Here is a 26604-nt window from a genome sequence, read left to right as displayed (position 1 = left end):
TGTGAAATCATCAAGAGTTCATTATTATGAATTAAGCTTCAGTGGCAATGTCTTGGAAGGCATCAGCACCTCTATCAAGTTGGCTGTGTGACTGGCGGGGGCCAGATGGTGAGGAGGCTCCGAGATTTGTCTTTCTGCTGCTAGATTAATTGTTTTTCAGTGTCTGCACTGTGAGACTTGTTTTGTTACTGGGTTATATCCCCTGAAGAGTTCTAAATATTTGACTCGTAAAGCTCTCATACAATCCTGTAATTAACATCTAAGTCTGGCATGGAGCAATAGTCATGTGTGATGCTTATGTCAACACAATGGCTGCAAAAAAATATTTTTTTTCTTTAGGAGAATAGACTGGCATACTGAGAATGATCCCTATCAGCTTTGCTGCTGAAATTTCAGTGAGATGCCTCTCTCGTATGGTTTTGTTAAAGGGTGCTTCAAGAGTAGCCACTTAGCGTTGTTTTATTTTTAACATTATGGCGGAGAAGGAAAGGAACAGTTTGCTCTGCTCTGTTTTTCGAATGGACCAAATGTAAGCCTTGCTAGCTTATCTTAGAAAGAAAACAATTATGTCAAATGTCCCTAAAGATCACTATAATAATGAAATAGCTCCAAATGGTAGAATGTCATTTTTATATATTTATTAATTAATGAGCTTTTGAGATGTTTGTATGTGACCGTTAATATTTGGAAACTGCAAGGCTAATCATTTAATTCTGCGTAGTCTTTTTGATAAGCTGAATTAATCGTAAACCAAGCTAGAGCCCTTATTTCTCCATATTTTGCTCCCAAAGAAACCAACTTTCTTGTGATTTTTGAAAGTGGTCTCGAGCAATAGTTCTCCAGCATTTCTGAAGGATTTTCTTTGGATATTGGCTGCTTTTTAAGACATTTTCAGCCCAGCCCTTGGACCTGACCATTTTCAAAGGATTGTTTTTTGTTTTTCCAACTTAAGAAAATTACACAAGAACCAGACTCTTTTCAGCATGAATACGATCACAAAGACACAGACCATGCAAGAAGCCATACCTGGATAGAACAACATGCAATAGAACGGCATCAGTCATGAATTGGCCTCCCTAGAGCCCAGACCTCAAAATTACTGAAGTAGTTTGGGATCATTTTCATAGGAACAAAAGGCAGCCAACATCCAGAGAAACGTCCAGAGTACGGGTTTAGGGGAGTGGTTTTGGAATGGTTAAAAAGCTATGTAGGGAATAGGCAACAATATGTACAAATAAATGAATATAAATCTAATTTGATGGATATAGCTTGTGGAGTACCTCAAGGTTCAGTACTGGGTCCAAAAATGTTTATTATGTACTTAAATGATATCTGCAGAGTATCGGAGATTTTAAAGTTTGTAATATTTGCAGATGACACAAATATACTGTGTGCAGGTGGGGAATTGCCACAGGTTTTGGAAATGATCACACAGGAATTAACGATATTAAAGAAGTGGTTTGATATAAATAAATTATCATTGAATCTCGATAAAACCAAATTTATGTTGTTTGGAAACCAAAAGAAAAACATCGAAGTAGAAATATGTGTTGACAATGTATATTTAGAAAGAGTAAATGAAATAAAATTTCTTGGGGTGATCATTGACCACAAGCTCTGTTGGAAGCCACACATTACTTATGTTCGGGGGAAATTGGCACGGGGCATTGCCGTCCTGGGAAAAGCAAAGCATATGTTGGATCAGAAAGCACTGCACATTTTATACTGTGCTTTACTACTGCCATATATGAGTACTGTGTAGAGGTCTGGGGAAACACATACAAAAGTAACACACAAACAATAACTATAATACAGAAAAGGGCCATTAGATTAATAAATAATGTAGGGTACAGGGACCATACAAATGCACTCTTTGTCAAAATGCAAGCTATTAAATTCCAAGACTTGGTGAAGCTTAAAACAGCGCAAATAATGTATAAAGTCAGAAATAAATTGCTTCCCAAAGAAATCTGTAAATTGTTCATAGAAAGAGAAGGTGGGTATAACTTAAGAGGGAAATGGAATTTAAAAATACAAAGTGCTAGAACAACTTTAAAAACGATGTCTATCTCAATTGCAGGAGTTAAATTATGGAACAGTCTAACAGAAGAAATAAAAGACAGTCAAAACATAAAACAGTTTAAAGTAAAATATAAAAACCTAATTTTAAATAAGTATAAGAATGAAGAAAACGGGGTTAACCCAGGATGGTAATGTTGCTGGTAATGGTGTTGCGGTTCTTTTTTGGTTGTTTTTTTGTTTTTTTGTTTTGTTTTGGTTTGTTGTTTTTCCATAACTTGTGTATCTGCAAATATACACATTCTGTATTTTTCATATGAAAGAAACTATACTGTGGTGGGGCTTGCTAATTTCTTGTTTTTGATTTATGTATGTTATGTTTTGTTTTACTTCATATGTTTATATGTTTCATATGTTGTTTGTTTAATTTAAGACAAAAAAAATTAAATGAATGAGAGGTAAAACTTGAGGGGGTAGGGACAAATAAGTAAATACTTCAGCCTACTCCTTTTCAAACAAATAATGGAATGATATTTTGTAATGATTGTGAAGGCACATGTTTGAAATGTTTGAAATAAAAATGAACTGAACTGAACTGAACTGAACCTTTGAATGTCCTTCAAGAATCCTGGAGAACTATTCCTGAAAACTATTTAAAGAATTGACAAGGAAGCTTGCATAAGAGCACTCAGGTTGAAGAATAAAGAGGGCGATACCAAATATTGACTTTTAAGATTGCAGAGTTTTGGCTTTGAATACAGTATTTCCATGTTTGTCTGCACATGTTTTCCTGGCAAAATATATAGAATTAAGATCTGACTTAAGACTTGTGCACAGTACTCTATATACACAAGTATTATCAGTCTTGTCATGCAACTCTTGGCAAACAAGTGAATAAGCAGATTGCAAACTTTAAAATGAGATGACAGTGCTTATTTGAATGAAAAAGAACATTCCTGTTGCAAATAAAAAGCCAACGTCACATATGTGAATTGTATTTAAAAAGACAATATATTTTCTGTCATTTTCTTTCTGCTGGCTTTAGAAGTGAAAATATTTGAGCCAAAATGTTTTTGATACAACACATCCTCAGACATTTCTCTGTGGAGCTGAGCATGACTGTGACTGAGTGCTAAAACAGTTCTCTCATGTTTGCTTTGTTCTTGTTGATTCACAGGTCTCGTAACACAGCCAGAGACGGGAAAACCAGGGAGTGATTGTTTGAGGGAGTCATCTCTCCCTATGACACTGGGCAAACTTACTATAAAACACTTCCTGTTTCCTGTGACTGGCCACCGCGGGTTTCTGACTGCTCCCTCCTGCTATCTGTCGTTGGGTCAACACGTTGTATCCACCTCCTCTCCACTGTTATCTGCCTGCTCTGTGAATTTAGCAGCACATGCTCATGCCACGGAGGTTCGGACACCTTAAAATCCCATGAATGTTTTTTTTTTTTTTTGCCTCACTGGAAGTCCACTGTTTGGAGCTGCTAACTGCTTTTAATACGGGATTTCCCACATCTCTCTCCTAGACTCTAGTGCAGGAGTTCCAGGGTGAAGACGGGGTCATTACAGAACACAATGTGACGCTTCTCAGACCAGCTCGCGAGGCCGTAAAAACCGAACCGAGCGCACTCTGCTGTGAATAGGCCTTCTGCTGGAGTAAACCTCCCATATTTTTATAGACCAAAGAGCAAAACAACAAATATGATCATTATGACAGAGAGGACCATCTGGCAAAGACACACGGAAACGTTGTTAACATGCTTTGAGTGTCGCCACCGACCAACGGCTGCCCCCACAGAGACTCGGTGCACAAACGAACCTTTGCAGCTGGCGGCGTATGTGCCGAACACAATCAAAGGAGTACTTTTCAAACTTTACGGACATTTTTTCGCAGACTAAGCTCACCACTGTATTTTGGAACTGGAGATATAGGTACTACATACGTATAACTGTGTATCAAAAAAAAAAAAAACAACAACAAAAAAAACAGAAAAAAAAAATCTGATTTGCATTTTTCAGTAGCTACAGTTGGGACAGCTTACAGGAAGAATTGTCGTGTTGATCATGGATACGGAGTGCAAATCATTACCAGAGAAATGATAATTATCTACAGAGAGTATTAAATGCTGTTAAGTCTGAAAAGAAGGCGTAAAGAAAAGTCATTAAATGTATTTTGAAAGGCCCTAAAAAGTTATATATTTAACAGTTTTATATGTTGTACCTTTGTAGAGAAGCTTATTGGACTTAAAATGTGATCACAATGGCAGTTTAGTAGGATGTGAACAAATGCTGTTGTTCTCATTACTGCTGGCTCGTAGTCCCAGGTTTTCTGTTCACACCTCAGTAGCCGCTTTCTTTTCATGGTCATCTACAAGTCACTGTCTATCCGAACCATTAATGAAAAAAAAAGGAAAGTGACACAATTTATTAAGGACTGATGTGCAGCCAACTGAACATTGTAAATCTATGGTAGTCAGTGGAAGCCATTGAAATCTGCTAATTTGCTATGATATTGTATTGTACACGGTGTGGAATACTGACTCATTTCCTCTCTATGGGTTCTGATCTCTTAATTTATTTTGTGCCTGTGTTTCTTTTTGTTTTTATTTTTTCTTTCTTTTTCTTTTTTTGCACAAATCCAGCTTCTCTCCGATGGCGATGAATACGGTGAGGAGAGAAGGAAAGAGGAAGCACTGCAGGAGTATCGGTCATTTACATACATTTTATATCATGAAATATTTTAAGAATAAATATATGACAAGAAATGTCCCCTGCAAACTTAGATGCTCTTGATGTTCAAGGTCATCAACAAGAACTTTAATTGATCTTATTCTGGTCTTTTCTAATGAATGTATTTGTTTCTGGCACCAGAGAAGGTATGAAAAAAATTAAAGTTTCCTTTTCCTTCCCAGGTGATTCAGAGGATTTATAGTTAGATTGTTTCCAGGGTAAAGTCCTAAGAAATTCAGTATAAACAACAAAGGGAGTCAAAGCCAGCTCTCGCCTGGCGTTAACATGGGTTTCAGATGAGCCAGCCAAAAGTGGACAAGTAATCACGTCTTCTGTTCACACCTCAATGTTTTTCCAAATGCTCAAGTGAGCTCTTGTGCTTGGATCTAATTTTCCTGCTCTCCAGTGTAACGCATGCTCATCATTTTTGTTTGCAAAGCCACAAAAAACCCCAAAGCAATCAGCCAAACTTTCCAGTTTTTCCAGTGTTTGTTATCTTAACTTTGCAAGTCTCCAAATATCTCTCTAAAGAACTACAGCATGTCTGAAAAATGCAGTTTATGAAACAGTTTCAGATGCTTAGACTGCAAATAAAAAGCACGCTGCTTTGTCCACCAAACTTGTCAGTCATGAGGGAAAGCTCCCATATAGCCCAGTGACCTGGCCAATCCAACAGTAGAATTTAGTCTGAGCTGATAATACAGTGTGCATTGTAAATAACTCATAGTTTCTTGTAAACATTGTTAAGTTTTTAATCAGAAGTTCAGTCACTCACTGAGGTGCTACAAGTGACTATTTATGTATTTCCATTGTTAGCTAGTTTTTTAAGACCCACACTGATTCACAACAGGTCACCACAGCAGATACATCTTTATTTAGACTTGCAATATTTTTTTTTTACACTCACATCCTCTTCCTAGCATAATCCTACCAGAGATTTATATCTTTTCCTAATATTAAACTGCAGATTTTACACACATCATGTTATTGTAAGAAAGTAAGTAAATATTTTTTATAGCACATTTAAAACCAAAGTGCTTTATAATTTTAAAAAACAAGTGTTTCTGAAAATTTCACAACACAACAAACTATCGTTCAGCAACAGTTCAACAATCAGTTGAAGTTTCCTTCTGTTAAGAAGCTAGAGATAATTGACTAACAAGAGTATACAGTGTATTACAATGGTCCAGACTGTTATATTCCCAACCATTCTGCAACCACTAACATTGCTCTCTGGCACTAGAGCTCACCTTTCTCTGGCCTTAAGTGCTTTTAATTGCTGATGGGAGTCAGATGTGCAAAAAGAAGATGGCATTTAAGGCAGCGGGAGATAGTAGGACACACCCACATGGGCAATTTCAGGAGGAGACCCTGCTAGGCTGCTAGTCTGCCGTAACACAGACTAAATGAAAAAAAAAAAGTGCATGCATGAGCCTTTCCAGATCTAAAGAAGATTATAGTCTGCTCTTGACCACAGCATTGACTTGGTTGTTCAATTTCAAATTGGTGTCAATGATAATCCCAGGGTTGTTAACCTGCATTTTAATAAAACTAAAGATACCCAGTTATCTTTCAACCTCTCGGTTAATAATAGAGGGCCAAACAATATGACGTCTGTTTTGGACTTTTTATATCCAAGATGCATTGAGCCTTCACATGCAACCGTGATTTATAAGATTCAAAGGTAAATCCAGTTGCAAATCATCTGCATGGCAATGAAAAAATATGTTATCTTGATGCAGGAGCATGTACAAGGAAATAAAGAACAGGCCCACAGATAGACCCAGATTCTGAAGCAGTGACTTTCCAAAGTTAACTGCAAAAGTCGTGAGTTCCATATAAGATTAAAACCAGTTAAGCGCCAAACTCTTGACTCCTACATAGTGTTCCAGGCGCTTAATGAGTAAATCGTGATCAGCAGTGTCAAATCAGAACTAAGATGTAACAACCACTAGAATCAGCATCAAGCAGAATAGCCTTTGTTGCTTTGAAAAGAACAGACTCAGAACTGTGAAAGGCCCTGAAACCTAATTGAAAGGACTCACAGATATTGTACTTGTCTAGAAAGGATGGTTGATTAAAAATGACTTTTTCTAGAACTTCAGCCAAAAGTTTTGATAGAGGGCGATAACTGCTCAGAACATTCACTTCCAAATTAGGCTTGGCTGGACTACTGCATGCTTAACACACATAGGAGCTAAGCTTGCATTTGTGAGAACATCACAGCCTTTCATGTCAAAAGTTTCTTTAACAGACCAAAATGGAAGAGAATCTTTTACCAAAGTGGAAAATGTCATGTGAGAAACCAAGTCTAAGAAATGGGAAAAGGAAACAGCTTCAAAATCCTCAGTACCCAGCTGATAAACAAAGGGATTAACTCAATAGGTTAAAGCAGTTGCTTTAATACTTTAAACCTTATTAAGAAAGAAATCCCCAAATTCTTTTTTTAATATGTATATTTCAGGATTTTTTTTAGGATTATGACTTAGGATAGAATTTGTCGTATGAAACAAAAACTTTGGTTTATGTTAACTTTTTTAAACTGAACCTGTAAAAAAAACCCCCAGCTTTGCAGATCCATCTAGAAATCTAAGAAAGCAAGGTTTTAAAATCTCCATTATACTTGGAGCTTATCCTTCCTCCATCTGACTCAGATTTCCTGACGCTCCTAACAGAATCACTCTACAAGGCCTGACTTTAAACCTACAGTAGGGCATCTAATTTTAAGCCGTGAAGCCAAGTCCGATATATATGAAAAGGATGTGCTGAAGGAAGCGGTGAGCTCTTCAACCCCAAGCTTGGAAGCAGCAGAAGACACAGAGTTAGAGCAGGCAAATGCAAAGCGAGGAAGCTGTGGTAGGGCCGTGTTTTCTGCACAAACATTCAGCAGTTCTGGAGACCACAGGATGAGAGTGTACAAGCTACCATAGCCTTGTTAGGACAGCATACATGGATATAAAGTCCAAAATCAAATGCAGTCATAAAGTATAGGAGGATAAAAGATCTGAAAATGAAAAAGGTTCAATGTTAAGAATAAGTGATTCAAATATAGTTTTTTCGTAGAGATGGATGACCATTTAAATCCTACTTCCGGTAGCCTGTGGTTAAAAAAAAAAAAAAAAAGTACTGTGTGTGAAGCATAGATCTGAGAATAAACTCAAATCATCACATCGCAGACGAAATTCTACTAAAAATAAGAAGTTCAGCGTTTGAGAAGTGAAAAAAAGTAATTTAAAATGAAGGCCTTATTTCAGAACCAACAAGACTAGCATTTGCCCAGAGCCACTTTCATTTCATTTCATTAAAAAAAGATTGAGCAGAGACTGGGGATGGATACTGCAGAGGTTGAAGACTATGATACTGAACACCTTTTCTGTATGCCACATATGGGGTGATGATTGGCCCGGGTAAACAGGCACTAAGTGAGCATGGTTTGGGGTTGAGGTTGACCTGATCCATGAATGCAGTCTGAGCCGCTGAAGCTCAGTACCTCTTGGGTACCTTCTGCTTGTGAGATATATATTAATGTTGTATATTATAATGTCATATATTAACTCTAACCTAGGTTAGAGTTAAGTCACCGGTGCTTCTAATGATAGCTTTAGACTACAGAATATTTTTGTGTGCTACCATGGACACTGTGTCAAAACCAGGTGATTATAGAGTCATGCAATGTTGCCTTTTCGCCGACTGTGAGACATAACACACCACATATTGTTCTCAGATTAATCATGCCTGCCATATTATAAGACATGTGGGATGTCATCAGGAAGGAGGCACAAACTGTCTTGTTTTACTCCAATTCACACTTCCATCTAGCTGCGCTGGCAATATCGTTTCTTCTTCGGCTTGCCATGTCTACAGTTGTACACAGCTCGGAGGTAGAAAAAACTCTGACAGAATGGTGGTATGTTCTGTGCTCATACTGGTAAATCCCCCCCAAATTCTGGTATGGCAGTCTTTCTGTAAGGATGTTGTGAGACATCCCTAATTCAGCACTGGCTTTCGTTCATTTTGAGATATAACAATGGACTGTGATGCACATTAGCCTATGCCCCATGCACTGTGGTGTCTATATTTAAATTTACACTTCATAGGCCACAGTATCACTGATATTGTGTAGCCTAAATAAAGCATAAAAAATAGTTTCAACTAACAGGAGTTTCAGCTGATCAGATGCTTACTGTGTAACTATCAAGCTGCGGGTTGATAGTTCTTTTTAAAAAATATTTAGCTCTATAAAAAACAGTGCACAGTTCAAGAACCTGTAAAAATAATTGTTTAAAGAAACATTTTTTCAAATATTGGTACCCTTAGCCTCCTTTGGTATCAATTTCAAAATCCTAGGTGACTTCCTTCATGAGTTATGCATTCAGAAGATTTTCAGAAAGCTTGACCTCTGAGCTTGACCTGGAGGTCGTGGTTATTGATATTCAAACCCGTCTGAGAGTTTCAGTAGGTACACCTTTGGTATCAATTTGAAACTCCTACGTCCTTTCTTTCTCGAGTTATCACGTTCACAAACTTGGGTATCCACATCTCTCAAGCCAGCAGATAAAAATTAATTAGCATCTCAATCAACTGGTAGAACTTGTTTATATCAATGAAATATCTATCAGGATCCCCTTGAAACCACACTACACTACCCTTTAAAGTGCATCACAAACATCCTCTTAGTTACTGACGGTTAATTACAACCATGTTTTCAACAAGCCATCACCAACACAAAATGTAATGTGGACCATTAAAGGCTTTGACCACTTATATATACAATATATATACATCTATACACATACAGTATTTGCTGTTGAAAATGAAAGTGAAACACATGTTTGAAAAAAAAACATTTTGAACAGTCACTTTACATTTATCATGTTGGAGGTAAGTAAGATCTCCACTGTCCCCTTTAAAACTGTTTGAGGAACCTCAAGAAAAAGTTGAGAATTTTTCTAATAATGTTAATATACAAATACAATCAGTTAACAGTTATATCATTTATTCAGCTTTAAAGACCTTTTAACATGATTGATGCAATAGGTTTTAAGAAAGACAGAAAATGTGACTTTGAGGCAATATTTGAGCGAGCAATTAACGCAATTCCAGAAAATTGCTTTGTACAATGATGATCTAAGGTTGTGGCTTTGTTAGGTTTCGATTGGAAATAGCAATTTGCACAGCAACATGATGCATGTTCAATATGGGTTTTTGTACAATTTATGGTTCCCTGTGGTAAAACTATAGTACATTTAAAGGTCCAAATAAGATCTCTCTGTCCTCTGAAAACAATGTGTTGTACCTCTAATGCTTTCTAATGTTTATGTGCTTAAAGTTAAAATGTTTCTTTTGCATATATGAAAAACACAAACTGCAGAGATAACATAATTTTTCCTTAAAAGCATAACAAAATAATAATGCATTTGATTCTGAAAATATCTTAATCTAAACTATTAAGTTTAATTTAATAGTTAATAGTTCAATACATGGAAATAATGTTTTATTGCAAAAGGTGAAATCTAAATCTTAAACAATGTGATTTTACTAAACAAAATCAATGAAGATGAGGTTAATTATAAAAGGTCTTCTAGTAATGAAAAGGGTTCAACAGGCCCACCATTTGCCACACTATTGTCAAGCTACTTGGAAGTTGCTCATTACCTCTCTGCAACCTGGCAAAGATTGAAAACACTGCAAGCTAAGCTATACTGTGCACAACATGTCGCTTCTGCAGTGATGTTAGAAGCAGATATACATCAACGGCTCTTCAGATGTAAATATAAATAGAGGGACTATAAGAAACTTTAGGTATATGAAGGTATTTGGTTCAAGTATCTGTTGCATCCTACAGTGCGCCTCTGGGAATGTGCGGGAATCTCCTCAAACAAGAAGCGTAAATCCATCAGAATCCTTTCAGACTTCATGCAGGAAACAAAGTCTTTTGATTCCAAGATAAACAGGGAGAAGGGAAGGTCTTTACTCGTTAAATCCGACTTTGAACCATTCGTCACCCCCATACTTGACTTTTACTCTGAGAGTTAAGGCAGTGATCTGGCTGGATCATCCTGTGCACCACACTGTGTGACTCATTGCAAAGAGGAATACCAGGAGCAGGAATCAAGACCTCAAAGGGACTATTTAAAAAAAATTCTCAACTGGTGGGGGAGATGTGTACAATTACACAAGATTGAATTCCAATAATCTGCTCCATATCCTTGAGGGGTTTTTGTTGTTGTTGTTGTTTCTTCTTTTTTTTGACACCATTTGGAGTCATGCCTTTACATGGTTTAATTTGATTAAGACAGGACAATGTGGGGTTTCCTGGAGCAACAACTATAAGCAGGTACTGTCACAAAAGAGCTCGTCGGAGTATAAAAACACAATTAGTGAGTCAAATTGGGGCAAATATTATAGAGTGAGTGTATCCATGCCTTAGGTAAGTCGGCCCACTTTTTTAGCTTCAAATATGTGCATGTGCTTTTTTTCTCGTTGAATATGAGAACACGTGCCACTTTGTTTGAATTCCTGCACGCTACTGTTTGTCAGTTGATGTCAAGCAGTAGTTTCTTCGGAGAGCAACGCCTGCAGAGAAGAGGGAAAGAGTATGTGGGCTACATGCCGCTCCACAGCCTGCAGTAAACCCTCAGGGTAAAAGATTCTCCCTCCTTTTACAGCACAGATAAATCTTCTAAATACCAATACTGCATCGCACAGCACAAAATATTATTATTTGCTTTGATGGATAACATTTACCTGCTAATTCAAATTTCATACTGTGAGTCTTTGTTTACAATATAAATCTAATTAAGTGCAGCTCTCACAGCACAGGGCAGATCAATACACAATATGGCCAACACAGCTGCTTACCTCACAAGGATGCTTTCCCCTGCCAATATTTTCAACCCATAAAACAGTTTGCGTTTTCTCAGCTTGGCCAATAATCTGTCAAGGTTAGAGCAACAAGAGACATAACATTACCTCCGTAGGTGACATATTTGCTACATAAAGAAAACGATTAAACGAGAGCCATGTGGGTAGAAGATAATTAATCTGTAATTTCCTTTTATTTAATAGCCAGTTTATGGAGGTTTTTCCTTTTTTATTGCCTCGGTAATTGAGAAAAATGTTAATTGGAAGCACAACATATTTAGCGTTAATACTGTAAAGCTGCTGGTTTTTTTTAAAGAAATGTGATCTAAGTCATAGTGTTAGTTCAAAGTCAGTTTTCTGTATGTCTCTAGTCTTTTAACCTCTTTTAGGTAATTAATTAATGCATTTAAAATCCAACAATCAAGATTTGATTGAAGACTTTCAGCTTTATTCAAGGTAAAATTACTTAACAGTTTAGGAATTGAATTCATCTTTAACTCCATTTTTTAGAGCAATTCAACAATGCACTGGCAAACAGTTCCATAGTCAGGTGAGTCCTGTTCCCTTGTTATTTCAGAGAAGCTGATACAAGATCTAAAGTTGATTCTAAGTATTGAACATTTAATAACTGTTCACTGGATATGAGGTCCAAAACGATGTTGATGCAAGTCAGGGAAGCCATCAATGTACAAGTACAACCAAATTATGGAAACCAAACCAAACCAAAAATCTAGTTCATTTTTAAAAAGAACAAAGACACTGTCCAGATCAGCAATACAAATACAGGGAGTGCAGAATTATTAGGCAAGTTGTATTTTTGAGGAATAATTTTATTATTGAACAACAACCATGTTCTCAATGAACCCAGAAAACTCATTAATATCAAAGCTGAATGTTCTTGGAAGTAGTTTTTAGTTTGTTTTTAGTTTTAGCTATTTTAGGGGGATATCTGTGTGTGCAGGTGACTATTACTGTGCATAATTATTAGGCAACTTAACAAAAAACTAATATATACCCATTTCAATTATTTATTTTTACCAGTGAAACCAATATAACATCTCCACATTCACAAATATACATTTCTGACATTCAAAAACAAAACAAAAACAAATCAGCGACCAATATAGCCACCTTTCTTTGCAAGGACACTCAAAAGCCTGCCATCCATGGATTCTGTCAGTGTTTTGATCTGTTCACCATCAACATTGCGTGCAGCAGCAACCACGGCCTCCCAGACACTGTTCAGAGAGGTGTACTGTTTTCCCTCCTTGTAAATCTCACATTTGATGATGGACCACAGGTTCTCAATGGGGTTCAGATCAGGTGAACAAGGAGGCCATGTCATTAGTTTTTCTTCTTTTATACCCTTTCTTGCCAGCCACGCTGTGGAGTACTTGGACGCGTGTGATGGAGCATTGTCCTGCATGAAAATCATGTTTTTCTTGAAGGATGCAGACTTCTTCCTGTACCACTGCTTGAAGAAGGTGTCTTCCAGAAACTGGCAGTAGGACTGGGAGTTGAGCTTGACTCCATCCTCAACCCGAAAAGGCCCCACAAGCTCATCTTTGATGATACCAGCCCAAACCAGTACTCCACCTCCACCTTGCTGGCGTCTGAGTCGGACTGGAGCTCTCTGCCCTTTACCAATCCAGCCACGGGCCCATCCATCTGGCCCATCAAGACTCACTCTCATTTCATCAGTCCATAAAACCTTAGAAAAACCAGTCTTGAGATATTTCTTGGCCCAGTCTTGACGTTTCAGCTTGTGTGTCTTGTTCAGTGGTGGTCGTCTTTCAGCCTTTCTTACCTTGGCCATGTCTCTGAGTATTGCACACCTTGTGCTTTTGGGCACTCCAGTGATGTTGCAGCTCTGAAATATGGCCAAACTGGTGGCAAGTGGCATCTTGGCAGCTGCACGCTTGACTTTTCTCAGTTCATGGGCAGTTATTTTGCGCCTTGGTTTTTCCACACGCTTCTTGCGACCCTGTTGACTATTTTGAATGAAACGCTTGATTGTTCGATGATCACGCTTCAGAAGCTTTGCAATTTTGAGACTGCTGCATCCCTCTGCAAGATATCTCACTATTTTTGACTTTTCTGAGCCTGTCAAGTCCTTCTTTTGACCCATTTTGCCAAAGGAAAGGAAGTTGCCTAATAATTATGCACACCTGATATAGGGTGTTGATGTCATTAGACCACACCCCTTCTCATTACAGAGATGCACATCACCTAATATGCTTAATTGGTAGTAGGCTTTCGAGCCTATACAGCTTGGAGTAAGACAACATGCATGAAGAGGATGATCTGGACAAAATACTCATTTGCCTAATAATTCTGCACTCCCTGTACACCTGGAGGACTATTGAAGACAACTAAAGTGGAAAAAATGACCTCTGTACATTTAACTAAGCTAAGAAAACTCGAGGTAGGTGCATCTTTGTCAAAGTTTGCAATCAAGAGACACAGCCATTAATAGAAATACATAGGATTTACAACAATACTGCTTACACTCAGAACAGAAAGGCCAGATCAGACTTTGGTAGAAAACAGCTAAAAGAGACTGCACAGTTCTGGAAGAAAAAAATTCTTGGACAGATGAAACTAAGATTAACTTGTACCAGAATGACAGTAATAGCAGATTACTGAAAAAGGAAAGTAACAGCTCATGATTTGAAACAGCCATACATGCCCATACTGCATGGGCATATATGGCTGGCAATGTTTATTGATGATGTGAAGCTGATAAGAGTACCAGGATGAATTCTGAAGTGTACAGGTAAAGATATAGCCAAATGTTGCAAAACTTATTGCATGACGGTTCATAGTGCAAATGGACAATCACCTAAACCACCCTTCAAAAGAAACCCAAGTGTTTCTCAAGACATTGGATATTATTCAATGGCCAAGTCCATCGTCCGATCTCAGATCAGTAGAGCATGATTTTTTTAGTTACTAAAGACAAAACTGAATGCACAAAAACCTACAAACAAGCATCAAATGAAGCTGGCTTCAGTAAAGACCTGGGAGAGCACCTCAAGGAAAGACACAAGGAAGGAAGGAAGTCTAGAATGTGTGTTCTCGACTTTAGGCAGTCATTAATTTCAAATTATTCTCATTGAAGCATTAAAAATAACTTAAAAGATTATTCTATTTTGTCCACCCACATGTGAGTCTCTGAAAATGAAGGACCTGTAAAAAAAAATATAAACTTCCCTGTACAGAAGAAAAATACAAAGATTGTGTCTTTTATTCTTTAAACTACAGCACCTCCATTTCCTGCCACAGCAAGCAGCTGTTGTCACTGAAGAAGCTCAGATAAACACACTGTCCACCATCTGCTTTGCACCAAACAGCAGGAAGGCAAAGCTAGTGCCCAGCTTGTAGAAGTGTAGGTGAAAAGAAGATGCACAGCATTAATGTTAAGCTTGTGCAATCACATCAATCATTTCCTGTGGAATCAATGCAACTAATAATTGAGGCCCTTCATTCAAAAAGCCTTGTATGAAACACGAAACTGCTTCTAAAATCAGCTCACTTACCAGAAGAAGAACCAAGCCTGACACATTTCACGTCAGAACCTTAATTAGTGTATCTATCCAGCAGTAGTGCTCCTCTCACCTTTTGCCGCATTGACCGCCTTGCCCCTGTGTGGAGTTTGACATGTATAGTCTGAGGTTAAGCTCCGGTGCTTCGGGCCCGAGCTCTGCTGTTACGCCCTCCGATCAACCTCTCTGTGGTAGATGGTTCATTGTCAGCTGGGTGTTCAAGCTCCATTTAACTCTAACTAACTGCCTGTAGTCCTTATCACTGTTCATTAATGCTGCAGTGGTGTTGCTGAGCAGCCCTGAGAGCATCTGCGTAAAGTGGCTGCACTATGTATTAATGTGAAGACCTTACAGAAGTTGTTTTTTGATCATTTTGTTGTGGCACAGTTAATTGCATAAACATGTTTGGTAATATAATTCCTCATTAAAATGCAGACACCTGTAATCATCTTAGAAGCAATGTTTACGTCTGACTTCATAGGATGTGAGGAAATCTTTGAAGTCTCTAACAAAGTCCGCTATGCCAGTGTCTCCCAAGTACTTGGTCCTAAGGGGATTCTTCTGTATTTAATAGGGGTGGAAGATCTAAATAATGGTTGAAATACGTTATTAATGTTAAAGTAATTTAGCGTAATGGTGTAATTTCCTTGAAATAGCTACATAAAAACAGCTAAAATGTCCAATTAATCTAAAACTAAAACAGCATTAAAAAAAATCATACCAACAGTCAAACATGGAGATGGTATGGAGCTGGTCTGCTGCTTCAGGATATGCCTGACTTGCAACTGATGGAAACATGAATTCTGCTCTCTAAAAGAAAATTCTGGGAGAAGGAAAATGTCCAGTCATCAGTTTTTGCTGCAAAGCTCAAGCACACTTCAGCTGCAGCGGTACAATGAAACCAAAAACACACCTGCAAGTAGACCACACTAATCAAAGTCCAGATTCAAATCTGATTATGATGCTTTGACATGATCTATAGGGATTTATATCAAAACAAAATTTATATTACATTAATGAATTACAAAGTAATTAAGTTATTGAAATCAAATATTAGGTCAAAAAACCAAAACTGATAGTTTAGTTAGCTTAAAGTGATCAAGAATTGTAAATAGCTAAAGACAAATACTAAAATGAGCAAAAACTAACAGCTTAAAATAAACTAATGAATAAAACATTTATTGACATTTTTTTTTCCTAGAGTATTATTATTAGTGTTTATTAGTATTTTTACTTTAGTAAGTGTTAGCTTTTTTCAAGCTAATGCTATTTTACAAAAGTGAATTTTTAAATCTCTTGCTCGCAATCAGTGGTTTAAAGGAACATTTCTTTGGATAAAAGCTGGAGTTAAGCCACAAAAAAAAAAAAAGTTGTAAACCATCATGCTGTGCAACTTTCTATTCAGGAGCAAAAAGAAAGAAAGAAAAAAAAGACCTGAAAAGTGTGAAATGCATCCTTCTAACGCTCTCTTTGGTTTGAGTGATCCAGGTTTGCTACTGTACGCTGAGTGCTTCTCCGTATCCATGGAAAGGCAGGGATGCAGGGTGACAGCTGGGGACCTAGCCAACACACTGGACCACTAAATGAGAAAAATGACCAGCTTTCACCAGCTCTTTTAAAAACTCATTTACATCCTGTCAGATTCCATTATGGCTGGGGACCTGCAACAGAGCTGCAGGACAGGACTGAGTCTGAGTGCACCGACCGTGCTGGCCAAGCTCCTATCGGCCTGACCCGGCTCACCGGTCCAATAGACAGCTGATTCTCCTGTGTCAAGGTTTTTTGGCTTCTTTACTTCTTTTTTCTCCCCGTCCATTTTCCACACTACCTTTGGTGTGCTCTTGGCAAAGAGTAGGTGATTATCAGAGTGCCTGAAACCCCGCTTTTGCTCTTTTATACAATTACTGTACAGTATGCAGTCCTAAAAGCATCAGCAGAGAGGATTACGTTTGCTAAATGCTGAGCCTTGAATAAATTATATGCTAAGGGGTGGCAATAAATGAAAGCGGGAACAGGAGGGAAGGGAACTGTAAAGCAGGTAAATTCAGCTTCTCAAAATAAAATACATACTACAGAACTTTTATTTCAGGGCTGACAATTTTTGACATCTGTCAAATGACAACTTGCCAGTTGGAAGAAAAGTTGAAATAGGAAAAAAAAGGTTTTGAGAATAGAAAATGCATTCCAAACTGGCCCACAGGTTTATACTAGCATTAACGTTTTGAACAGGGGTGTCAAACACAAGGGATCAGAATCAACCTCGTAAAGACTTCAATCTGACCCACTGATATTTTCTGTAAATTAACAAAAACTTTATATTTTGAAGTACCAGAACTTTTTTTTCTTTACACATTTGTGGTGTGATTTTACTGGTCCCACTGAAAGTCAAAATGAGCTGCATATGGCCCACGATCTAAAATGAGTTTGACACCCCTAGTTTAAAAGCATGATAAGTGTTTAGTTATATTGTAAATTCAATGGCTTTAAACAAGAGCAATGCCACACTAAAACATAGACTCTTTGCCCCTCATTAAGAGGAAGCAATAATCTTAAATAAAATGCAACTATTTTTCAGATAATTAATCATTTTGGAAAATATGCTTAGTATAAACTAAAGCTGTACCAATCAAGTAAATGTCCTTTAATTAGATTCCATTGAATTTAACATTTTACATTATACCCATGTAAGAAAATTATGTGGAAAATTTAGATGCTATCAAAGTAAGTGTGGGGGACTAAAAGTGTCATCATTAACTCTGAAACTGAAAGGACAATCTCAATAACACAAAAGGGCTGACCATTCTAGGAAAATATGTGTATGCCATTATTGCTATTATTATTATTATTTAATAAATATTAATAAAGTTGTTGCTGAAGGAAAGTTGTGCTGATGATCATTTCAAACATCTCTAGTGGTGCCACATTCATTGTTTGCACCAATGCACTTATTAGCATCTATTCTGATCAAATTATTTGTGTCAAATCACAAATGGCCAATAGATTATAAGCTATAACCCCATTATAGGAAAGTTAATAAATATCTTAATATAGTGCATGGTTGTGCATGAAAGCTCATTGCAATTCTCATCAATTAACTAAAAGGTCATTTATACAAAGTGTGAGGCTGTGGAGAAGCAGATGAGATTTGTTTTTGAGTTTAAGAAAAGGATGCTTTCGGGTTATTTTTAAAATAGTTTGTCAATCTCCCCGTCATTCACTCTGCTACCCATCTGTTCTACTTCACGCTGCTCTCATCCCCACAACTCCTCGACTTACTTTCCCTGCCTCTGCATTAATTCGCAAACATTTCATATTTGCCGTTATTTTTATTATTATCATTTTTAGAACTGTCAGTTACTTACCTGGAAGTTCACAATACATACGACACTGCACGCCACAACAACTGCAAGTAAGTAATTCAAAAATGACAGCTATTCAAACATTCCACAAGTGCACTTTGGGTATAAGAGCTCTAACAGCAGTTAAACTCGCAGAGGTCACAGTCTGTGGTCATGCTCTAAACCTCTTGTGTGTCTCATTCAAACGCTGAGCATGTCTCTAACACGGTGATCTGACGCATACATCAAAGCCACGGAGTGTACCTCGGCGCACACTGGGAGCTCCATCAATCCCCTCCGGCCTGCGGAAACTACCTTTTCCTACACAGTTGGCCATCAAGGGTGACATCCTTGAGGAGGCGATACAAACAGTGTCTAATGAATTTTTAACGACGAGCGTTGCGAGCGGCAAAGAGAAGGAGAAGGGGAACCAGAGAAGACGAGAGAGACCCCTGCTGAATGCATTACAGTGATTTGTGGGCTCACCTTTGAGTGAGGGTAAGAGGCCTCCTGCCTCAGATCATCGGGGTGTTAAGTGTGCTCTGCGGGGGAGCCTCTCGACACTGCATTGTGGGCCAAATGATGTTTGAAATGTTTTAATCAAGTTCTGTCTGTTCATTAGACTAACAATAGGCTTCATGGAGAGAACACCGTGGTTCAGCTTCTTACTGGCCTCAGGGGAACCATCCTGATAGCACAAGTTTTCTAACCTCCCAGTGGCATTTTTTTCCCCCATGATGTCCCTCTATACATTTAAATGGGTCTTTATCAGCAGTGGCAGTTTGTCATGAAGTGTAATTTATACAAAGAAACATTTGGGTTACAGTTTCAATATGTCTCCCTGGGCAGTACATCTATGCTAGCTTACGTGTCAAGGTAATTTTACCTGGAAGCCATCGAGTCGGCACAGAAGAGCGATAGCTTTTTACTGTTAACAGTAGACTTACTCCTCAGATAATCTTGTTTGTGTTCTTTCACAGGTAAAACGCTTTGTCGAGTGTGAAATGTTTAACAATACTGTTTGTGGGATTATTTCAAATTAAGCTGACAGCATTGCTGCTGGTAATTCAAGGAGGCTTTGAGCAACAGTAAAAGCAACTAGAATCAAAGCAGCCTTTGGCACAATGTCTATCCATCCATTGACAGGTAAATGGTAAATGACTGGTTCTCATGTATTGCCTTTCTACACTACCTGAGCACTCAAAATGCTTTGTACAACAAGCTTCATTCACTGCTTAAGTGCTTTTTATGGAACATTCACACATACTCACACTCTCAAATGGATGCATAAGAGAGTAACATGGAGTTAGTGTCTTCTTCCCTAAGGATATCCAGACTGCAGCAGCTGGCGATTGAACCAACAACCTTCTAATTGGTAGCGCTGTACCTCTGGAGCTTGCTCCATCCGTCTGTCCATCCATCCATCTTTTGTCGCTTATGCGGTTCCAGGTTGGTTTGGAAGGATTCTAAGCAGAGATGCCCTCAGTGCGGTCTCCCCAGCCCTCTCTCCAACTCTTCTGTTAGGGACACTGAGGTGCTCCTAAGCAAACTGAGAGGCATAATCTCCCCCGTGTGTCCTGAGTCTGCCCCCCCCCCCAGTGGGACATGCCTGAAAGAGCTCAACTATATCAATTGGCTCCTTTTGAAAAAGATGAGCAGCGGCTTTAGTTTGAGTCGCTCCCGATTGACCAAGTTCCTCACCTTTGCTGTTAAAGAAAGCCCAGACTCCATTCGGCAGAAACTCTTTTCTGCCACTTGTATCCATCTTATTCTGTTGGTCACTAAACAGAACTCGTGGTGCGATCATAGAGCAACCGGTAAGCAAGCAACTTTGCTTGAACACCCACCTCACTTCACCACAACATTTGCTCACTGGAGTCGCTGCACCAATCTGCCTGTCACTCTGGCACTCCTTCCTTCCCTCGTTCATGAAAATGACACTGCGATACCCTGGAGTGGGCACTCCATCCTTCTCAAGCTGAGAAGCTTGACCTCTGACTTATAGAAGAAAATAAATTTAAAACAACAGAATATAGTAAAACTATTCAATAACATGATGCAGATTATAAAAGAAAACAGTAAGAATCTAAATATAAAGGCCAGTATGTACAGTATCTCACATGTGAGAATAATAGTGCAAATACGAAGAAAATTGCACGACATTAATAACGATATTAATTTCACCCGATGAGGTGGGTGAAAGAAAACGAACAAATTACTGATGATAATGTAATCCTCCTGTGTGGTAAACAACAGATGGTAACAGTACAGTGTTGTGAAATGGTGTTATGCGTGTGTCGAGGTTTAAACTGTATTTAAATGTCGCTCTAACCCCTTACAGAACAGGGAGGAGATGTACAGTCTAATAGCCACAGGCAGAAAAGACCCCCTGTAGTGTGTAAGTCTGCACCTTGGGGGACTGAGCCTTTTGCTGTGTGTGCTATGGTGACCAAACTGTGAGGCATACATGGGGTGGTATGGATTGTCCATGATGCTGACGAGTTTCTTTAACATCTAATAAACTTATTGAAAACTTGTTCTGATATCAATCAAATAACAGTAGAATGAGAAAATAATATTTGTCAAATACAAATAATATAAATAAAATCAGTATTAATAGTGAATACTTACTTTAGAATGCTACAGAATAAACCTGCTAAACCTCAGCTAAGCCATGATTTACTAATTTATTTCTCACCCCCTACACTGCATTTTACCCCTGTCTTCCAAACCATTAAAAATCCTTTTGAACTCCTTTTACGGTCAAGATCCTGGGGGAAAGTGCCAAGTGTGGTATTACGAAAGGGAGTTTTGCCTGATATTTCAAGGATACATTGAAGGATATATTGATTTTAAATAGAGGGCAGATGCATTCTCTTAATATATCTACATTTATTTTCACACTTTTATAGAAAAAACTATTATATAACACCAATTCAGTATTAAATGAACATAGCGGCGCTCAATCTGTCATTTCATTGGTGTGGAAAGAGCTACTGAATATATAGGCAAGAGTTGCTGTTCCTGATAATGAGCAGTGTATTTTCACCCATGGTGATGAGCCGACTATAGAGACTATGCTGTCAGGGGCTCTGCTATATTGCCTCAATGCATAACTGTTTCCTCACTGTATTTAGTTTTGGATCATTATGTCTAAGCTGGAGATAATCAGTTATTTGTCTTATTTTGTTCTCTTGTTAAATTCTTTGCTCAACTTGAGTTTTCATTAAATTGGCCAACTAATTTGTAATGTAACTATGGTCAATTACTCCTCTGCTGTGGGAAATACAGGTGCAAAATAGAAATAAAGGCCTGTCGACCTGTTTAAAAGCCTTTTACTTCTGTCATTTCTCACATGGTCCATATTGCAGAGTGCTCTAAGATGTTTGTTTCTGGCTATCTGGCACTGGTTGGACACACTGGACCAAGCTGGAAGTCTGAGATTAACTACTCCAGGCCCCAAGTTCATTTAACGTAGTAAGCATAATGGACTCATCACAGCAGCCACTGCTTTTTAAAATGACTGCCAAACTGCCTTTTTTTGGGGGATATGTCTGTGCCCCAGTGGAACACTTCCATGCCTCATTTTTGAATGTCACACCAGATGGGCACTGGAGTGGTCCAAAAAGCCCCTATTGGTTGGTCCAATTTTCTCTTTGATCAGCCCAAGTGCCACTCTGTGTGACCTTAGGGCACAAATATACTCTTACCCACCACTGAATAAAAAAAGAGCCGCTCCTTCAATATTGCCCCGACCCATTCACACCCCTTCTTTAGAGGAAAATGATACATACAGTAGATTTCTGTAAATTCCAAATTGAATTGAAGTGTGCTGGCATTAATCAGCTAAAAAACACGACTGCAAATTATGTAAAGTAAGTCTTATACAGAATTATTTATTAATCCCTCTATAATACAACACATTTTTAACATAATTGGCTATAGATGTGATGGAACACCTATTCTGGAGATGTATTTACTGTCATCTGCTCAGGACAAATGAGGATACACTATTAGAAAGAAAAAAATCAGTATCGGGGTTTTGTAAAAACACATTTTTGTTGTGTCTCTAGGACTCACAATCTTTTGTTGCTTTTGCTGCATTAGATCTTGTTTTTTCTTTTATTAATTGCTTTCCTAGTAAACATTGTGCATTGCAGTTTTCAGTGGTGCTGTGGACTAATTTGGGGCATTCCCTTTTGTTCGGGATAGAGTTTTACTCCTTTTTCCAATTCACCACGCGCCATCCTTTATTCTGAAGTATGACGTGCCCCCGATTGTTTGACCACTAAATCTACTTTATTGTGTTATTTCAACCTGTCAGACCGATCGATCAGTGGATTAAGACAAAGATGATGTTTTAAAGCTTTGACTGAGGGTTTCATAGCAGACCTGAAATCCAATACCAATAGGGGTTCATAGATCCTGGCCAGGATTTAATGCTATGGGCAGGATTGATGACATGGAGCCCAGACATAATAGTAGAGGGGCACGAGGCTCCATCCTTCAACATAACTCAAGATAACAGTCGGCTTTTTATTTGGTTATTAGAGTCGTTCAGTTGTCTGGTTATTTAAAACATCTAGCACGTCACATTGCAGAGCAGCTCCATCGTAAATAATGTCACAGCGCCGGCTCTCCTTTTTCTAGGAACAATAGATTTGTCCTGAAACTTCTTCTTCTAAATTGCCTTGGTTGTATTACTGATCACTGCAAAACTGCAACCAATATAAACTATATTACTCAAAGTCAGAGAAATAATCAAATTTGGATTATTTTATTGGCTCAAGACAACATTTGCCGGTGGCAGCAGCAGACGATTTATCACCACTTCAATGTAAGTAAAATCACCTGCTGTTTTTCAATGCATACTGTATTAAATTTCAGGATGAGTATAGCCTCTTCATTTGGTCTTTCAATTGTGATCACTTGTCACTATAATGTATACCACTAGAAGATAGAAATGCAAGGTTTACTAATGGCAAAAGCAGAAAACATATTGCCAGCCTTACAGTTTAACATTCATGGAATAAATGTCAATAATGCAAAGTGATGCTGGGAAAACAAAACAATAAAAACGAACATAAAGGCAAACAGAGCTGCGGGTAATGCTTTAAAAAACTAATCTGTTTCTGGATTCACTTTATATTTGTGTGTGAAGCAGTAACGTAACCAGGGGTAGGTGGGAAAACCCTAAGAGCAGGTGTAGCAGTGCAGTGTGAGGTAAAGACTTATCTGGTGTCACATAATCATTTGTTCAGTGAGCTTCAGTAGAGTCTTCTTTGTGTACAGATGATCTGCGCTGCTGCTCTTTGTGGATTTAGCGATTTGAATTCAACAAGATATAAGCAGATGTTCTGCATGCTTTATGTATGATTTCCAGCTGCTAGACACTATAAAGCTGGTTTAAAAATGCAAAATTCATTGAGAGAACCTATTCAGCATCATGAATGGATTGATATCGGAAACTTTATCACAATACAGCAAACTAAGCGGTTAACCCTGCTCTAGCATTTATCTAGCATGCCTAGTATTTTCATGTCAATCAGGGTGTCCAGTAACATTTTTTTTACTCCTTGGTAAATGTAGTAATTACATTAGGCTTATCTGTCACTTAATAAACATTACTATTTATGTTCAATTTGCTTCTGTAGCTAGCTAGATGCTGAAGTACTGACACTGAAACTTTATATACATCTGCACAACAAACAGATCACAGGAATGTAAAGAAAACAGATGTGTTCAAGGTGTAAGCTGGCAGTGGGGTGTTGCTATTTTCTTATTACCTGTCAAGTATTGCCATTCCGTCTCTGGCAGCAATGCGAGATACAGAAAATAACAAATTTGCTAGTAAAATGCATTAGCCTGCCTATCAGATGTAATTACTCATTAACTAAAGGTGATGGCATGTTCCAGATTGTTCCAGCCCACTTTAAATTCTGTTGTTTTCATTCAAATTCCATTGTTTTGATTCAAATTCTGTTCTGTTCATTCTAATTCCGTTGTTTTCATTCAAATGCTTTTGTTTTCATTCTAATTCTACTCTTTTTATTCAAATTCTGTTGTTTTCATGTTAATTCCGTTGTTTTCATTCAAACTCTGTTCTGTACATTCTAATTCCGTTGTTTTCATTCTAATTCCGTTGTTTTCATTCTAATTCCGTTGTTTTCATTCTAATTCTACTCTTTTTATTCAAATTCTGTTGTTTTCATTAAAATTCCGTCGTTTTCATGTTAATTCCATTGTTTTCATTCTAATTCCATTGTTTTCATTCAAATTCTGTTGTTTTCATTCAAATTCCGTTGTTTTCATTCAAATTCTGTTGTTTTCATTCAAATTCCATTGTTTTCATTCAAACTCTGTTCTGTACATTCTAATTCCGTTGTTTTCATTCAATCTCTGTTCTGTACATTCAAATTCTGTTGTTTTCATTCAAATTCCATTGTTTTCATTCTAATTCCATTGTTTTCATTCTAATTCCGTTGTTTTCATTCAAATTCTATTCATTTCATTCTAATTCCATTCGTTTTATTGAAATTCTGTTGTTTTCATTCAAATGCTTTTGTTTTCATTCAAATTCTGTTCTGTACATTCTAATTCCGTTGTTTTCAGTCTAATTCTACTCTTTTTATTCAAATTCTGTTGTTTTCATTAAAATTCCGTCGTTTTCATGTTAATGCCATTGTTTTCATTCAAATTCCATTGTTTTCATTCAAACTCTGTTCTGTACATTCTAATTCCATTGTTTTCATTCAAATTCCATTGTTTTCATTCAAATTCTGTTCTGTTCATTCTAATTCCATTGTTTTCATTCAAATTCTATTCATTTCATTCTAATTACGTTCTTTTTATTTAAATTCCATTGTTTTCATTCAAATGCTTTTGTTTTCATTATAATTCTACTCTTTTTATTCAAATTCTGTTGTTTTCATTCAAATTCTGTTGTTTTCATTCAAATTCCATTGTTTTCATTCAAACTCTGTTCTGTACATTCTAATCCTGTTGTTTTCATTCAAATTCTGTTCTGTACATTCTAATTCCGTTGTTTTCATTCAAATTCTGTTCTGTACATTCTAATTCCGTTGTTTTCATTCAATCTCTGTTCTGTACATTCAAATTCTGTTGTTTTCATTCAAATTCCATTGTTTTCATTCAAACTCTGTTCTGTACATTCTAATTCCGTTGTTTTCATTCAAATTCTATTCATTTCATTCTAATTCCGTTCTTTTTATTGAAATTCCGTAGTTTTCATTCAAATGCTTTTGTTTTCATTCTAATTCTACTCTTTTTATTCAAATTCTGTTTTTTTCATTAAAATTCCGTCATTTTCATTGTAATTCTGTTGTTTGTTTTAAACTTCCATTGTTTTCATTCAAATTCTGTTGTTTTCATTCAAATTCCATTGTTTTGATTCAAACTCTGTTCTGTACATTCTAATTCCATCGTTTTCATGTTAATTCCGTTGTTTTCATTCTAATTCTGTTGCTTGTATTAAACTTACATTGTTTTCATTTAAAAGCCTAAGTGTAACATGTGAAATTGAAGTATTAAGGTAGCTAACAACCACGCAATTTTTGTCACACATACATTACTACACTAAAATTAAACTAAAGAGACAAAATATACACACATTTGCAGCACAATCCTCTAATCTCAGGTCTGAATAGTATGAAAATGGCAACACAGTGTGTAAATTATGAGGAGGGAAGATAAGCATGCTACTTCAAATTTGTTGCACAGGAAGTCAAGAATATGAAAAGGTTAAATGAAAAAAGGTTTATTATAAGTTTAATGTTCTGATGGAATTTACATGTTGCATACTGGGCAAGTGGTTAGTGGTTTCACATCAGAGCAAGAGGGTTCCTGGTTTAAAACTGTCAGCTTTGTTATTACTTATTAACATGTAACATGTAAGTCTGGTGGAACATGGGAAAGTTCCCTCTCTAATATTAGGATAATTCAGGTATCTTGACTTTTTATTAGTTTTTCATAATATATTTTATATATGGTCTGGATTGTTAGATAAAAACTAAGCTAGAGAAAAAAAAATCTTATTTTAACTAGAAGCACTGCCACTAAAATAAACTGTTAATGTAGATAATG

The 26604-nt window shown here is 37.3% G+C and overlaps 1 protein-coding gene across 3 annotated transcripts in view; it reads left to right on the top strand.

Moving 5' to 3' along the window:
• LOC146555844 (chemokine-like protein TAFA-5) overlaps positions 1-4933 on the top strand; it is a 175304-nt gene extending 170371 nt beyond the window's left edge. For all 3 annotated transcript variants that reach the window (XR_014889107.1, XR_014889108.1, XM_085250955.1), the window contains one exon: positions 3197-4933. Coding sequence is in view for 1 of the 3 variants with exons in the window: in XM_085250955.1 (XP_085107081.1) it covers positions 3197-3205 (9 nt within the window). In the remaining 2 variants the exon portion in view is untranslated. The remainder of the gene's footprint in view (positions 1-3196) is intronic.
• Positions 4934-26604: the final 21671 nt, after the last annotated feature.

The sequence above is a fragment of the Mchenga conophoros genome, linkage group LG17 (genome assembly GCF_057382185.1).
Source record: "Mchenga conophoros isolate Kocher_MC1m ecotype Shallow Benthic linkage group LG17, M_conophoros_male_GT1.1, whole genome shotgun sequence".
Classification (NCBI taxonomy): Eukaryota; Metazoa; Chordata; class Actinopteri; order Cichliformes; family Cichlidae; genus Mchenga; species Mchenga conophoros.
This window is presented reverse-complemented; position numbering and strand designations above follow the sequence as displayed.